The 14,588-nt window shown below is 45.1% G+C and overlaps 1 protein-coding gene across 3 annotated transcripts in view; it reads right to left on the bottom strand.

Annotated features, from left to right (window-relative positions):
- ttc7b (tetratricopeptide repeat domain 7B) overlaps window positions 1-14,588 on the bottom strand; it is a 54,872-nt gene that overhangs the window by 35,870 nt on the left and 4,414 nt on the right. For all 3 annotated transcript variants that reach the window (XM_015350478.2, XM_015350477.2, XM_006632134.3), the window contains exons 4-7: window positions 11,222-11,352; window positions 6,025-6,146; window positions 1,124-1,202; window positions 447-619 (exon numbers count right to left, since the gene is read on the bottom strand). In XM_015350478.2, the coding sequence (XP_015205964.2) occupies window positions 447-619; window positions 1,124-1,202; window positions 6,025-6,146; window positions 11,222-11,352 (505 nt within the window). The remainder of the gene's footprint in view (window positions 1-446; window positions 620-1,123; window positions 1,203-6,024; window positions 6,147-11,221; window positions 11,353-14,588) is intronic.

Consider the following 14,588-nt stretch of genomic DNA (forward strand, 5'->3'; position numbering starts at 1 on the left):
ATTAAAGCGATGTTTTCAGAAAATATCATTCTCCTTAATTGTGATGGCAGGTACGGTCATGCAGCAGTAAGTATCACCATAACCACACTGCACAGCAGAAGGCATTATTTTCTTTTCCATAAAGCAAATCCCTCAGCCTTTACTTCTTTGAACTCTTACTCAGGCTGCACTGCCTATGACACTCGGTGCCATATGTACTGAGGTTCAGGCAGACTGTGAAGCTTTCCTCTAGACTTGCTAACACCTCGAACCTGCAGCCCAAAGAGCAGACCACGGGTGTGTTAAACTGGAAGGCCAGAAGTGCCACAGACGAGTCTGTAAGGAATGAAAGGCAGTGGAGACAGATGTCGGGACTGCTGTCTGTGCCAGTGCCACATGAGTACACTGCTGAATAGAGAGCACACAGGGTGCCCCCCCCCCCCCGAAAGCCCGCCACCGCCGCGCACCTCTCTCCCGAGTACACCCTGGGCCTCCTGCTCAGGGCGTAGTCCTTGGCGCGGGACGCTTGGCGCAGCGGGTCGTCCAGGGGCGAGGGGTGCGGGGGGTCCTCCAGAGGGCTCCAGTAGCTCTGCTCACACATGCCACGCAGCAGGATCTCGGCCAGCTGCCGGGCGATCGTCTGCAGCAAGACCAGCACAGGTCAGAGCCCGGGTCCGAGCCCAGGGCACCCCTGGGGGCGCCTCTCTGAACCACTGACGGACAAAATCCCCACCCGCTGGTCCGCCCGCCTCGGGATGAACCAGCGCTTACAGCCTGGGAGAAATCTTCAACAACAGGATTTAGGTCACGGTTTAGAAACACACTGTGGTTTTGATCAAATTTGCTGAAAATGTCTGATGAATAAAATTAAGTCAAACACCCGCATATCTGTAAATATTTTATACAGTTATATTTAAGCATACATGTGCCCCAGGCTTATTTGATGTCAAAGATGTAAAATACATAAATACTAAACACATACAAAAACATTCCTTGCTTCATAATTTCATCAATGATTGTTTTATGCTCTACCGTTATCGCTTGTTGACAGCAGCATTTACGTCAATACCTACACACACGCACTGAGCAGCTCTGGGTCATCAGCCACCAGGACCCAGCCTGCAGACACAGTTTAAAAACCTACCATGCGCAGATTCTGTGTAGTCCTCGTCTCTATAGCCCTCAGAATTTCCCGAAACCGTCCCACTCCTCTTGTCAAATTTCTGTCAGATAAATGATTCAAAAGCACAAGGCAACACCCATTAGGCTTTAAAGGCACCATAAAACACTTCAAACAGTCTCAAAAGGATTCCTTTCCCTGCTGGAAGGAGTCACCTGCCCTCAAAACTGAAATTGACTCCACTTCTTATTTGCTGAGAACCAACTGGAAGAGTCTGAAACACAACACCTCCATCCCACTGGAACTGTTCTATTTTACTCAGGTTCTGCTCTAGATCAAAACAGATCTTTTTAAGCGCATGTTGTATGTTTCCTTGGAAATGCTGTGGAACAGAGCCCTGTCTGATATTGTGTGCAATGATTTTTCAGAACAGGCACAATGATGTGAAGCTAATCTAATGTACAGGCAAGGGCAAACTGAGAAAACTTCATATGGGCAGAAACCTTTTAAATGGCTTTCTAAAGCAGTCTGATCAATGAAATAAACTCTTTAATTTTGCTGTACACTCTCCAAGGCTCTCTAACATTAAACATATTCATTAACATGCCATTTTTATTCCAACAAGCTTCACTATAATTACTTGCTAACATCCAATTACATACAGTGTTTGGAAGTCCTAAAATAGGAATCCAAGGGAAGCGTTCTGAAAAATAATTAATTATCTTCTGTATTTTATCACTGACATTCCAGTAAATATCAAGTTCCAGTAAACACACGCACAAAAAACAGGGCTGGTAAACTGGAGCTCAAAATCTCTTATTGGAAATGTGACGGTAACCGCAAAGAGGGGCATTCTGGTCCAGGTCATTCACAAGGGGTTTCAAGGCGCTGCCTGTGCTTTGTTGCCTTTTAAAGCTGAAGGAGTCACGTCATAATATCTTCACCAAGACTAAGTTCAGGTCCAGACAGAGACATGTTCAGTCCATTGACCCTTGAACCCATATACCCACCCTGTGCCACTTCACCTTCAGAAGCAAAGCCTTTCCCACTCAGTGCTCCCCAGTCAGCTCTGACAGGTAACAGTCCACTTGTCAATGTGTTACAGCCTGGCCTGGCATCAGAGCAATAAAACTCCAGCCAGTGTTTAACAGGTAGAGGCGATGGGCAGAGGAAGCTGTGTCTCCTGTGTGCTAACCCCTTGTGAAGCCCTAAAGATTTGCATAAGGGGGGCTGCTTTTTCATCTTTCACCGATGAAAGATGGACGGCTAGTTGATAAGGAAGAAGAAATTAAATTGATGAACCAGAATCCCTTTAAGGCACTTATCACATCCCTGCACAGCTTGCCTGCTGCAACACGTCTCCGAAGGTGACCTGATATTTAGCTAAGGTAAATCTACACGTTGTCAGATTCCACATCAGTCCAGCCTTGAAGGTATCACTGACCACTACAGCAAACTGATAAATCACTGCAAGAGTCTAAAAATGGTTTCTTCTTCTTCTTAACTGCTGCAGCACACAGAAAAAAAAAACTAGAACCTGAAGCTATTTTAAGAGAAATGCAAACAGATGAGGCAAGAGGCTGAGCAAATATTTGGTTCCTACAGGTAGAGGTTTGAAGGAACAGCCTCCTGTTTACACACATCTACAGCTCTCCCACTCCTCTCCTGCAGTGCCTGTGCCAGGAGTGGACAGTGCTCAGCACTCCCTTGCCCTTAACCTTGGATCACACAGTTTCTATTTATCAAAGGGTTGGGGCTAAAACTGTTAAGGAAAAGCAGAGACTCCTTTTTTTGCTTCCAGGGCAAGGGTAAAACAGTTTATATCAATGACTGTGTTTAAATATCAGGACAAACATTTCTCTGAAGAACAAACCTGCCATAAAAGAGTTTGGTATAATTCTCCTACTGCAAGTAAGAGCAGTAAACATCAGGATGAAAGAACTGCAGGTATGAAACAGAACGGCTAGCCACATTTCACAATATGGATCAATATGCCTCTTATGATCTCAGAAACAAATTTCTGATACTTCAGTTTTAGTTGAGCAATTTACAACTCCCTACAAGGACATCCAGCCCTCTTCATTTCACTGTCATCGGATGACACTCAATTAAAAACTGCTTTCTTGAGAAAACACCTGTTAAGCTGTGCGATGAAGAAACGCTGAGAATCTGCTAATTAAAAACTCGGTCACCACCACACGCCTGCTTGCACATATTCAGGTACCCTTCAGAAGTCTTTGAGATTTCTGGAGGCATTCTTTCCTGTTATTCAGATGCATCACCCTTCCGGATGCGCTCCTGGCTTGGGCACTCAGACGCAGCTCGGGGGGAAACGCAGGAACCACGGCTCGGGTTCGCACAGCTGCCGGAGAGCTCCAGGGAGCCCGGCGCACCCAGCGCGCCGCAGCGGAAAGGGTTAAGCGGACCCGGGCCTCGCGCTCGAGCTGCCGAGAGCCCCGGAACGGCACAGGGCAGCACGGCCAGGGCCCCGCCGGGCCCCCTGCCTTCCTTCAGTAATCCCAGGCTGCGCCCAACACGGCAGACCGCGGGGATCAACCAGCTCTGCTGCATCCCTAATTCCGAGCTCCTGCTGCAGCCGCTTACACACAGGGTGGAGCTGGGAAGGGTAAACTAACAGCGGGGCCGAAGGTCCGTCGCTTCAGCGCTGCAGGGAGGGGACGGGGGGGCAGCACTGACATGTCCCAAATAAAAACAGCATTCTTACCTATTCTACCCCGCCGCCCTCACCACACCCTCCACTCCTGTGCTGAAAGCCGCGCAGGAGCTGACAGGCTGGGTGCCTCCTACAGGAGTGTCAGATGTATGTGGAAGACGGGCGCAGCGGCTGGGACACGGTAAAGATCTAGAAGGCTGAATGTCAGCCAGATCAAGGTGAAATCTACAGGGTGGCAACAGTGTTGATGATTACCGCACATTAGAGCCGATATCATTTAGTCGAATTTCTCAAACCCTAGAGACTCTTTTTAATATCTTAGCCATCTCTTTGTTATTCAAGTATTTGCAATCATAAACTCACTCCCTCTTCAGGCTTCCCTGCAGTTAGCCCTGGGCTCATGCCACAGTATTCCTGTTCAACGAATATTAACACTTAACAGCACTGACAAGAAAAATGCATCCTGATTATATTTATGAAGGCGTTTGACCAATGTTCCCAAGTTGCCCTTTATCCCTGTGAATTTGAAATATAGTGATCAAATAATAATCCTGATCAGCGGCTCAAGGCAGTGATGCTCAAGACAGTGATGAGAATACCTGTTCATTATTATGAACAGAAGAAAGAAATAATATGAAAAGAAAAAAATATAGACCATAGTTTTTGCTCCTATTGTACTAAGAAGAAGTTTGTTTTGTGATTGTGTTAAGAGGGAGGGGATGATTAAAAAGGTGAGCTAGACAGCTGAGACTTATCCCTGCTCTTTCTTTTTAGGATGAATAAATCCTGTTTGCACCATACAGCAGATCAAACATTTTTCCTCCAACATCAGAAGAAACTCTTACTCCCGAATATCTGAGAAGGGACAGGTTCAGGCAGGGGACAGCTGGGCGAGCTGCTTCTGGAGTGGAGGTGTGCTGGGTGGAAAGGGGGACACTCGCACAGTGGGGGTCAGAGGTCATAGGTCACAGAGGTCAGCAGGCCCGAAGCTAAGAGGTCAGCGGGTGCCAGCGGAAAACAGGAACAAGGGAAGACTCGCTCCCGTGAAGGACCCGCCAAGGCAAGATTGAACAGCGACACAGCACGGAATTCACAGTCCCCATACAACAGGCTACCGATGGGAGAAAGGGAGGACAGGCCACGGGCAATGTTTTACTACAGCATAGCCAGTCTACCATATACCTATCTGCGTTAATGCTTTTAAACCAAATGGACAACTCCTTAGCTGTGAAGCTGCTGTGGTCTAGTGCAAATAGGAGTCAGGGCGCTCCTATTTAAAGCAGATCTGCAGTCCATCACTGTCCCATTCCCCACTGCGTGCTGAGTCCACCATGCCATGCCAATAAACGCACAGTGCTGCAGGTGTGCTGAAGGCGGAGGCACTTGGACTCAGCTTTTAAACTTGCAGTTGAAAGAAAGCGTTAAAAAAAAGGGAAATTTTTAAATCTGAATTGAAAAAAGAGCTTTAAAAGGTATTATCTGTAAATGAAAAACACAGATTTCAGCTCTCTCTAGTGCTTGACAAAAGAAGCTGCTCTTTCAAGGAATATCTAAAACATTGTCTCTGAAACGTGATCTCTGCCTCTGAACATTAGGGGTTCTCTGTCTTCAGATCCTGCCCACGCAGAACTACAAAAGGCCGACACTGAAAACCACTGCAGACAAGCAGCCACTGTTCAGACGTGTGTTAATAAAGTGATGACGGGGGAATGCTCCAGTGCTGGACTTTCTGGGAGGGGTATCTCACAATCCGATAGTCCAGACTAGACTCTATTTAAAAAAGGCAGAAAAGACACCTACTGTTGTTCTTCACATAAATTTAACCTGAAATGTAAGTGAGAGCGAGAAACATCATGCCGTAAATGAGCTTGTTCAACTACAAATTATAATCTTGATCACATTTTTATTGTGCAGTTGCTACCTGTGTGCTCAGTACCTGCAAACCCAAATGGATAATGCACGAAACTTAAAATGCAAAACTATTTTATATACAAAAATGAAGGAAAGGGTGTTTCATGCTTTCATCTATAATGCACCAAAAATTAAATGCAATGAAGTATTATTGTAGTTCTTCTACATCGACGCATTACATATCATACACATCTAGGTGTTTATGAAAGGACGCTGCCAAAGAGCAACATCAGTGCTGCACATTAATACTGCATTAGGAACTGCAACACTCAACAAAGCCCTTTGATCTAGAAGCTGAAAGGCTATCTTGTGAAGTGGTGTATCTGAGGATCTTTCTTACCCATTTTTGAAGTGGATGACATGAGCTCTTTGAAGGCCTGTTTCCAGGAAGTACCCCAGCTCCTGCTCCTGGGAGACAGGGCCTGGTTTGGGGCTCCGGTTGTGGAGCCCTGTGCTCAGAGCCTGGAGAGGAAGAAGAGACGTGACAGCCTCAGTCCATCAGCCCGTCTCAGGCCATTTACAGAACAGAAGAAAGTTCACAAATGCAGTTAGCCCTTCAATTACTGTTGAAAAGATTATAATAAGGTACAAACATAGTCATTTATATAGGCAAGGTATTCAAGCTCCACATTTACAATTGTAAACTGACAGTCTAAGTCAGTCCTGCCTGAAACTGCCTTGAATTTTGTCTAAATCATTCTGAATTTTCTTACCACTTCCACAGCTGTTTTGGAGTCACCTGCAGTATGAAATGGATTAGTATGCTAACTGCACCAAAAATCTAGATCATTAATATAAATTAAAATCAGATATGGACCTAATAGAGGTCTCTGCAGTACTCCGCTAATTACATCAGCATTCACTCCTTTCCTCTGGTGTTTTCTATCCATTAACCATTTCTAGATCCAAAGACCTGAGTAATGATGCTTACTGCATACAGTTGGAGAAATAATCTTTTATAAGTAACTTAATCAAAAGCTTTCTGAAAATCTAAATATACCATACCATATGCTCAGTGCATATCCAGCACTGCTGTTACTAACAAGCAAGTTAAAGCCTACCTTTTCTAAATTCATGTTGACTATACCCTAGAATTTAATGGCCATAGAGATGATCTTCTGGTTGAAGTCTAATTATTGCTCCTTACAAGTAATGGAACTAAGGCATATTGATATGTCATTGATCTTTGATGGTCTTTGACAGCAATTCAAACATTCTGCAGTATTCCAACAGCAATTCATGTTCTGCCATTAAAAGGTAAGAATGGCTAATGCTGATTCCAGGAGAAACTGAAATGAACTATAGTTATCACAAATGTCAGACATCAAACCCAGAGGAACATCCACTTTCTAAAAAACAAAAGGAAAATCATGGCTGAAAAACTGCCATTTAAGCTGAAATCAGAGACAGCTGTTCAGCTTGTTCAGTCTTTCTCAGCTGAACAGCATGTATCTGGGTCAGTACAGAGCTCTCCACCCACATAGCTTTCATGCACCAGTGCTAGGAATCAAGTGTGCGCACACTGACACTGTTCCTGCAGTTGCCAGCTTTTTACTGCACCACCACATGTGTTCTGAAATCACACAGCAGGCAGGTCAAAATGGAGCGGTCTAAAACAACCTACGAAAGCAGAGCTCCTAAGGTAAAGAGCTGCAGTTATTACAGAAACCTCAGGAAGGGGAACATCATACCCCATACAGCACCTTTCTGTGACTGACTCAGCACTCCTCAGAGGCCTGTGTCCTCAGTTCCTTTTACATATGTGGGAGGGACAGATCTGCAACAGTCAAAGCTTTACTAAGGAAGACCCATGCCAGGGTATAGGAATGAGACCACAGCAAGGAAAAAAACAAGGTCTGAAGAGTGTCTTGGTATAACTCAGTAAGCTATATGATTGTTTCATCCACAGCTATCCTCCGTTTAACTCTCTAAACTTACACATTGATTTTCACAGCCCTCCTGAATACCAAACCAGTCTAACCAGTAAAACTGAACAGATCACTCCCATGGAGGGAACTTAACGCTGGTACAGATGTATTGGACAAAATACCTGAGGTGTTACAGAATGAAAACAAATTATAAAGCACAATAGATATATCTGATATCTTAAAAAACACTTCCTTTCAGGTGTACCAAATTTCTGCTATGAGATGGTTTTGTATCTGTTGACTTCTGCAGGTGCTGCAGGATGAAAGCAGGGTTATGACCTGGTTTTAAATGTCCCTATCAATCAATGATGAAAGGTGCCTGCTTTAAAGAGCACACAAAGTGAGCTCAGGAAGACGCAATGCTCAATAAATACCCTAAATCAAATGTCTTGCACCATCACATGGTACCAGATTCTGTGTGTATGTGTCTGCTACTGAATATTCCACAGTATCAATTTGCAAACTGCATAGAATCAAATACATGTTCCTCATTAAAAAGTGAATTTTGTCAGCTTTCCCACGGTTATACTACTTTTGCATACAAGTAGGGAGAACAGTCAGACACTACAGTGAGATTATAGACAAGTAGGAGCAATCTATGTCTAAGACAGAATGTAACAAGACCGATATCTCTGGTTCTATAAACCTGTAACTGACTTATTAATTAAGGAAGGATTTTATGCAAATACACTCAGCTGTGCTTAAGGTTGATGTGAAGGAAAAAATAATTGCAGGAAACAACAGAACTTTAAAACCTTTTACAATCAACGTTCTTGGATCAATGAATTTTAGGGGTAAAACTCCTTCTAAATGTGTGCGCTTTGTGTCCATCCCTCTAGTTCGTCACTCCTGATCTATTAATGTCGGATCAGCAGCCCCATTTAAATACAAACACAACTGTTTCAATGTGGAGAAAGCTGTCCCTCTAGTGGGAGCCAGACTGTATTCACAGTTCTAAAAACGATACAGAGTGATTTCTGTCAGATTGGAGCCACTCAGAGAGCGCGCACTCAGGATCTGGATGCAGAGCAGTCTCATCAAGGGCAAATGAGGCTTGCATTCAGGAATCCTTGAGAGCCAATTAAGGATAAATTTAGCTGAAAATCACGCCATATTTGACAATGGGGGTATGCACATCCCTCTAAATCACAGTTGAGAGTCTAATTATGTAGAAAGCTTCTTGAACAAGAACAAAGCAAGGTCCCTCTGTCAAAGTTCTGACCTCATCATCTTCAAAATAGTTCAAAGGCACCCGGAAGGTAAATCGCCCCTCTCTGCAGTTCCGAGCCCTGTCCTTTCACAGTCCTTCACTGTAAATGAACTTCCTCTGGAGTGCCTGCACGGCTGGCATGGCTGACATTTACCAAGACCCTGTTCCAGGATGGTACACGTGGTGATGGAACCAGTCCTGACTGGTTTCACATTCAACATGAAGCTTCACTGCAGGAATCTCAGAGCCAGAGACCTGTGTGGGACCAGACACTTAGCACAGTGCTAAGGGTTTTATCCCAGAGCTTGCTGTAAACTTTACTAAATATTACCGGAGCTTAAGGCAATAATATAAACACGACAGAATACATTTACAAATCAGGCACACTTTAAACTGATTAAATATTAATCCTGGGTCATTAAGGTAGAGTTTCATTACTCACAAGATTTATAGTGCCATAAATTGCTGTAAAACAGATCTGTCCTCCAGGTAAGCACTTTAGTTCTTTCAAGAGCATCCCTCCTTTCATCCTCCCAGCAACCAATATACAAAACTAACATACAAAACAGGAATTAGAGACTGATGTTTACATGAAAAGCTTTGTTTTATATCTGCTTAAAGTTTCATGTCAGGAGGTTTCTATGTACAGATGGCTATGCAAATGCAAACTCAAGGACACAAACACCAGAGCGGTTTTAACAAACCTGAAACCCTGAGAGCTTTCCTGAAATAAGAAGAAAATCTGTCCACAGAACAGAAGCATGCTAATTAATGTACAGAATTTAATTAGCTCAGTAAAACTGCAGACAGCACTTTCTACTGCTCGGGAAAACACTGTGCTGAATCAACACCACACACATACTTCTTATTTCTTCCCAGATATCTCTTCACAATGCTTTCAGAGGCTTGCTAGAACAGTTGAGTCTGCTGCTTTCCCCCAGAAAGGCCTGCTCTGAACCAGATCTCCTCTTACAGCAGCAGTAAGGGGAACACAGGCACTCCTGCAGGATCACTGGTCCAATACGGAGTTTGACGTTTAAAGGAACAGCAAGAGCGCAATATGGGTAGCAGAGGTGCTTTTCACAATAGGCTGGTGCTGAGCAGAGATCCTCTTGCAGTTAGCACACACAGATTGTTCCCCAAGCCCAAACAGCGCTGGAGTCGAGGGGGAGGCCACTGGGAGGGGAAGGCTGCCACACCAGTGTGACTGACGCCGCCAGCCCTGAGCCCAGCGATGAAGAAACGGCCACAGCGGTGCGCTCAGTCCCCGCAGACCAGATCAACAACAGAGTTCGAACGCACAGCCTGTCATCGCCCCTCAGCACGGAGCCCTCCTGTGGTGGCCAGCTGCGCAGCCACAGAAGATGCCCCCCGGGGGGGCTGGACCAGAGTGAGAGTTACACCAGGGGGTCAGGTGGGGGGAGGTGTGCCAAAGGCACGAGCAAGCGAAGCCATTCTTCTCTTCACTACCTGTTTATACACATTATACCAATAAGTCCTGTACATCACTCTTAAAACTCTGATGACTGTGGTGGGCACTTGAAAACGTCTCTCTTTCATTAATGCAGCAATGAACCACTAGGTACTGCTAATATGCAAAGATGAAAAAGCATGTAAAAGTGATAAAACAATCAAGTTGAATCTCACAGAAGAGGATGCTACAAGTTCACTACAGCAGCAGTAACCATGTGCTGCAGTGCTTGTCCTACCACAGCTACATGGAGGCAATGTGAACTGGCCTGGGAATGACAACTGCTTCACAGGGGACGACAAGCTCCACGTGTGCTTCCGAAAGGGTTCCTTCCTAAACAGCCATGAGTGCACAGGAAGAAGAGGGCTGCTGAGCTATTGAGGAGTGTGTTTCGTATCGCACTCAAGACCTTACTGATCAAGGTCTTTATGCTTCGAGCCACTGTTTCCTCAGGCTACACAGAAACACACGCCGCCATCAAAACGCACTGAACCCTACCAAGGGGGACTCTGTTTGTCCAGGGAGGCCGGAGCCAGATGTCCACCATCACCTTGGACAAGCATTCCTATGAACCCTGGAAGAGCAGCTCAACAAAAAAGTGTTTGCATTTCTTAATAGTATAAAAACACAAAACACAAAGACTAGACGCTATCGTTAGTGCACTGTATTTCTCAAAACAAAGCAGGTTAATCCCCAAAACCACCCTAATAACATATAAAGGGCAGGACCCTTATTTCCCCAGTGTGCAAACCACCCACTCTGTAGCAAATCATTTAGTGGACAGTACACACATAGCTTGTCAGCTGGACAAATCTGGCTTTGCACTGCATTTCGTTTGTATACAGTACTCATTCCAGTACGTGCCTTTACCTTGACGTGTTTACAAAGGTCTTAAATATCTGGTATAGAAGTCAAGGATCTGTTATACCTTTTCCATTTCCTGGAGGTAGAGCAGAGCAATATCCCCGGATTTCTCATAGCAAGTAATGATCTCTTGGTCCCGATCCGTATTCCGATTGCTCACCGGAGACGCCACTGGCACCTTCTCTAAGCACAGACCTAGAACAAAAAAAAATCAAAGTCTCATTACTCTGGACTGACTGGGTCCTGCCTGCCAGTGGTACCACTGATCACACAGCACTGGTCGGTCCAGGTCTTCTCTGAGAAACGGGGCGTAAAGCCAAGTCACACTGCTGCGACTGGGTTTCCAGAACCTCTAGAAATAGAGCCATTTTACTCTTTTTTACCAAAACAGTCAGATGAATGTGATTAGAGGACAAATCCTCAGCAAGGTATTCAGTGATGGCCTGCAGACAGCATGGAAAATGTGAGCAAACATGAGCATAACATCGGACCTCCTGAAATATAAATCTGAGAGGCGATCAAAGCTTTGCAGACGCGCGACAGAAATAGAAGTACTTCTTAATGTTTTATCAGGTACCCGATGACACCGCTCAGAGCTCTGGGGCAGCAGTGTGACGGCACAAGGCAACAGGACACGACTGGCCACACACGACCGTACCCTGGGAGGTGCGCGTTTCACACGCCGCCGTGCGAAAACACAAGGCTTGGCGACTGGGAAACGTGCACCTCCGCCTACTAACACACGAGCAGGACGAGGGACTCGCGCTGCACGGCCCCAGGGGCTGCAGCTACGAGAGAGCAGCTCGAGAGGCTTGGAGAAGGAACAAGAAATTCCCAGCCGGACTGCCTCGGAAACACACGGGAATTTCGGGGCACGGAGGAAAATTCCTGTCGTGCCCGCCATCTTTCAAAACTGTAATAGCACAATCTGTCCATGGTTAACAGCAGCTGTTGATGTCCTATCCACGACCTGACACGCACATCGCAGTCTGGGCAGCCTCCTACACGACCCACTCAGCAATCAGGTGGCTAAGCCCTGGATCCAGCACTGCTCAATTAGGAAGGCAAGCACTCCCCCAGAGAGGCTGCCTAACTTCATCCACCTTATTAATAAAAGTTTGCCAAAGGCACACACGAATGCGAGATCATATATTAAAAACTGTTATTGAAGAGAGAGGTCAGACAAAAAAAACCAAACAAACAGATTAAGGCCTCCGATTCTACACGTGTTGGATACTCCATTATCCGACTGCACACCGATGAACACCCTGCACACAGGAGGGTGTCTTTAACGTTAGCCTCCTGAGTACACAGCACCTGTACGCTGACAGTCTGAGCTCCAAGACGAGACAGGGCTGGGAATATGGGGCTGGGAGGGGGGCGGCACCTGTGGCGAACTGTTCTTCTGCTGAAGGGCATTATTTTTTAAAACATTACGGTACGCTTCTGCGAAAAAAGCTGATACCTTTAGGGTGCATCGCAGCAGCAGTGTTTTCTTAAGTGCCCCACGAGGGAGAAATGCCTGGTGCTGCTTTGCCCTCTGCAAAAAAAACCCTGAAAGGAAAGACTTGTGTTGCCTTATATAGCATTACTGCCGCGCGCTGGCCAAGGTTAACACAAGCGGCAGGATTCGACTGCCCTGACACATATCCCTAATTCACAACTGTGTGGCACTTTCACAGGCTCCTAACAGCCCGCTGCTGCTCTAGACAGAGCCCAGCGAGGCCTGATCAAGTGACTAATTAAATTTAAATAAGAGTAAAGAGCTCATTACAAAATTATAAGAGTCTGGACTCATCTGGAAAGCCCTTTCTTTCCGAGTCTGAAATTCAACAATGATCCTTTCTGCGAGAGGGCATTCTTAAAAAAGCAAAGCGATAAGCTTGATCAATTATAATAAGTGAAACACCCCAGGAAACTGTAGTAGGACCACTACTCTTCCTAATCTTTATCAGTGATCTTGATTCTGGGACAGTTAGCTAGCGAGTCCTGTAACACAGAGAATACCAAATTGAGGAGCATGAGAAAAAACTCTGAAGGAACCGCACATTAAATTTAAAAAATCCGACCAAATTCGGGAATGGGCAAACAGTTGGCAGATGCAGAGAAGGGGGTTACTGCAGAAAGCAGCGGAAATGTGAACTTAGTAAACACATCGTTTACATCTTCTAGACATCTGGAGAATCAATAAAAATGTAGAGCGAATGTTAGAATTTGTTAATACTTCAGAACTGAAATCAAGGGATGTTGTTAGAACTGTAAAATGCACTTGTAACACCTCATTTAGAAAACTATCAGACAAAAAAATATATTTCTGCTCCACAATTAGTCCAGATAAGAGCAACCAGACACGTTCCTAGGCTTAAAGAGACGTCTTACACCGACAGGCTAAAAGACCTGAATCTTTTTAGTTTTAATATGGAAGTCTACCAAGGGTCCTGAAGGAAATATCGAAAATCCTGAAAAGGTCACAACCCACTGGAGCCAGAACCAACAGTGAAACACAAAGCAGAGGACACAAGTGAGAGCTCTGAGGAAGTGCAAACTCAGAACAGGGGGCACTTCTGTACCCAAAGTGTTAGTCTGGAAGTCTAGAAGCTACCCACCCCTGTTACTGAGAAGGATAATCAGATCTGTTAAGTACTAGTAAATGAATGAGATAGACTGAGGAAGGTACTTACTCCAGTATATACCCTGCAGCAGAAATGAGTTCTCTCCTACTGCTACAGCTAATTAAAATGTATTCTCAATTATTTTCATTTATTTATTCTCAAATAATTATTTTTCATTTATAACCAATACCAAAAAAACATCAAAGCGTGGCTTGTCATCCTACAAGACATAAAGATGACCAGAAATAATAAGAGAAATTACAGTTTCACCAAGCACAGAGCAAAGCTTACTCTTAAATTTGAGGTGACACTGCCATCACCTGCCAGGAAACCTTCATTACAACTTGACCGCAGCTCAGCCAGTTAGCCGAACCACACAACAAAAAGTAGCATTTTTTTGTGGCGTTTCGTGGAAAATTACCCCGAACATCTCTCCTTGGGGGTTGGTAAACTGTATCCAAATGACAGCCCGATTACTTGAAATTACATGGAAATATAATGATATACAGAAATTACTGTCAAATGCTGCTGTAATTCCACGTATGTTTTGAAACCAAATATCTGATAGCCAGCAGTCACAGTGAAGGCAGCACAAGTGTTGAGCCACCCACTGCTGGGAGCTTATTCCCAGTCAGCGCTGTGCTGGAAGCTTAAGGCCCTAGGCCTGGATGGGATGCCAGCCTGTCACCCTGCAGGGAACACGCAGGCACGCAGGTTTGGAAGACAGCAATCAACCTGTTCTGTCAGTCTCTGGACGGCGGAAGGAAAGGTGCTTCAGGAGAAAACCCAAGAGACTGGTCACAGAAGGGTCCGCGGGCG

The sequence above is a fragment of the Lepisosteus oculatus genome, chromosome 8 (genome assembly GCF_040954835.1).
Source record: "Lepisosteus oculatus isolate fLepOcu1 chromosome 8, fLepOcu1.hap2, whole genome shotgun sequence".
NCBI lineage: Eukaryota > Metazoa > Chordata > Actinopteri > Semionotiformes > Lepisosteidae > Lepisosteus > Lepisosteus oculatus.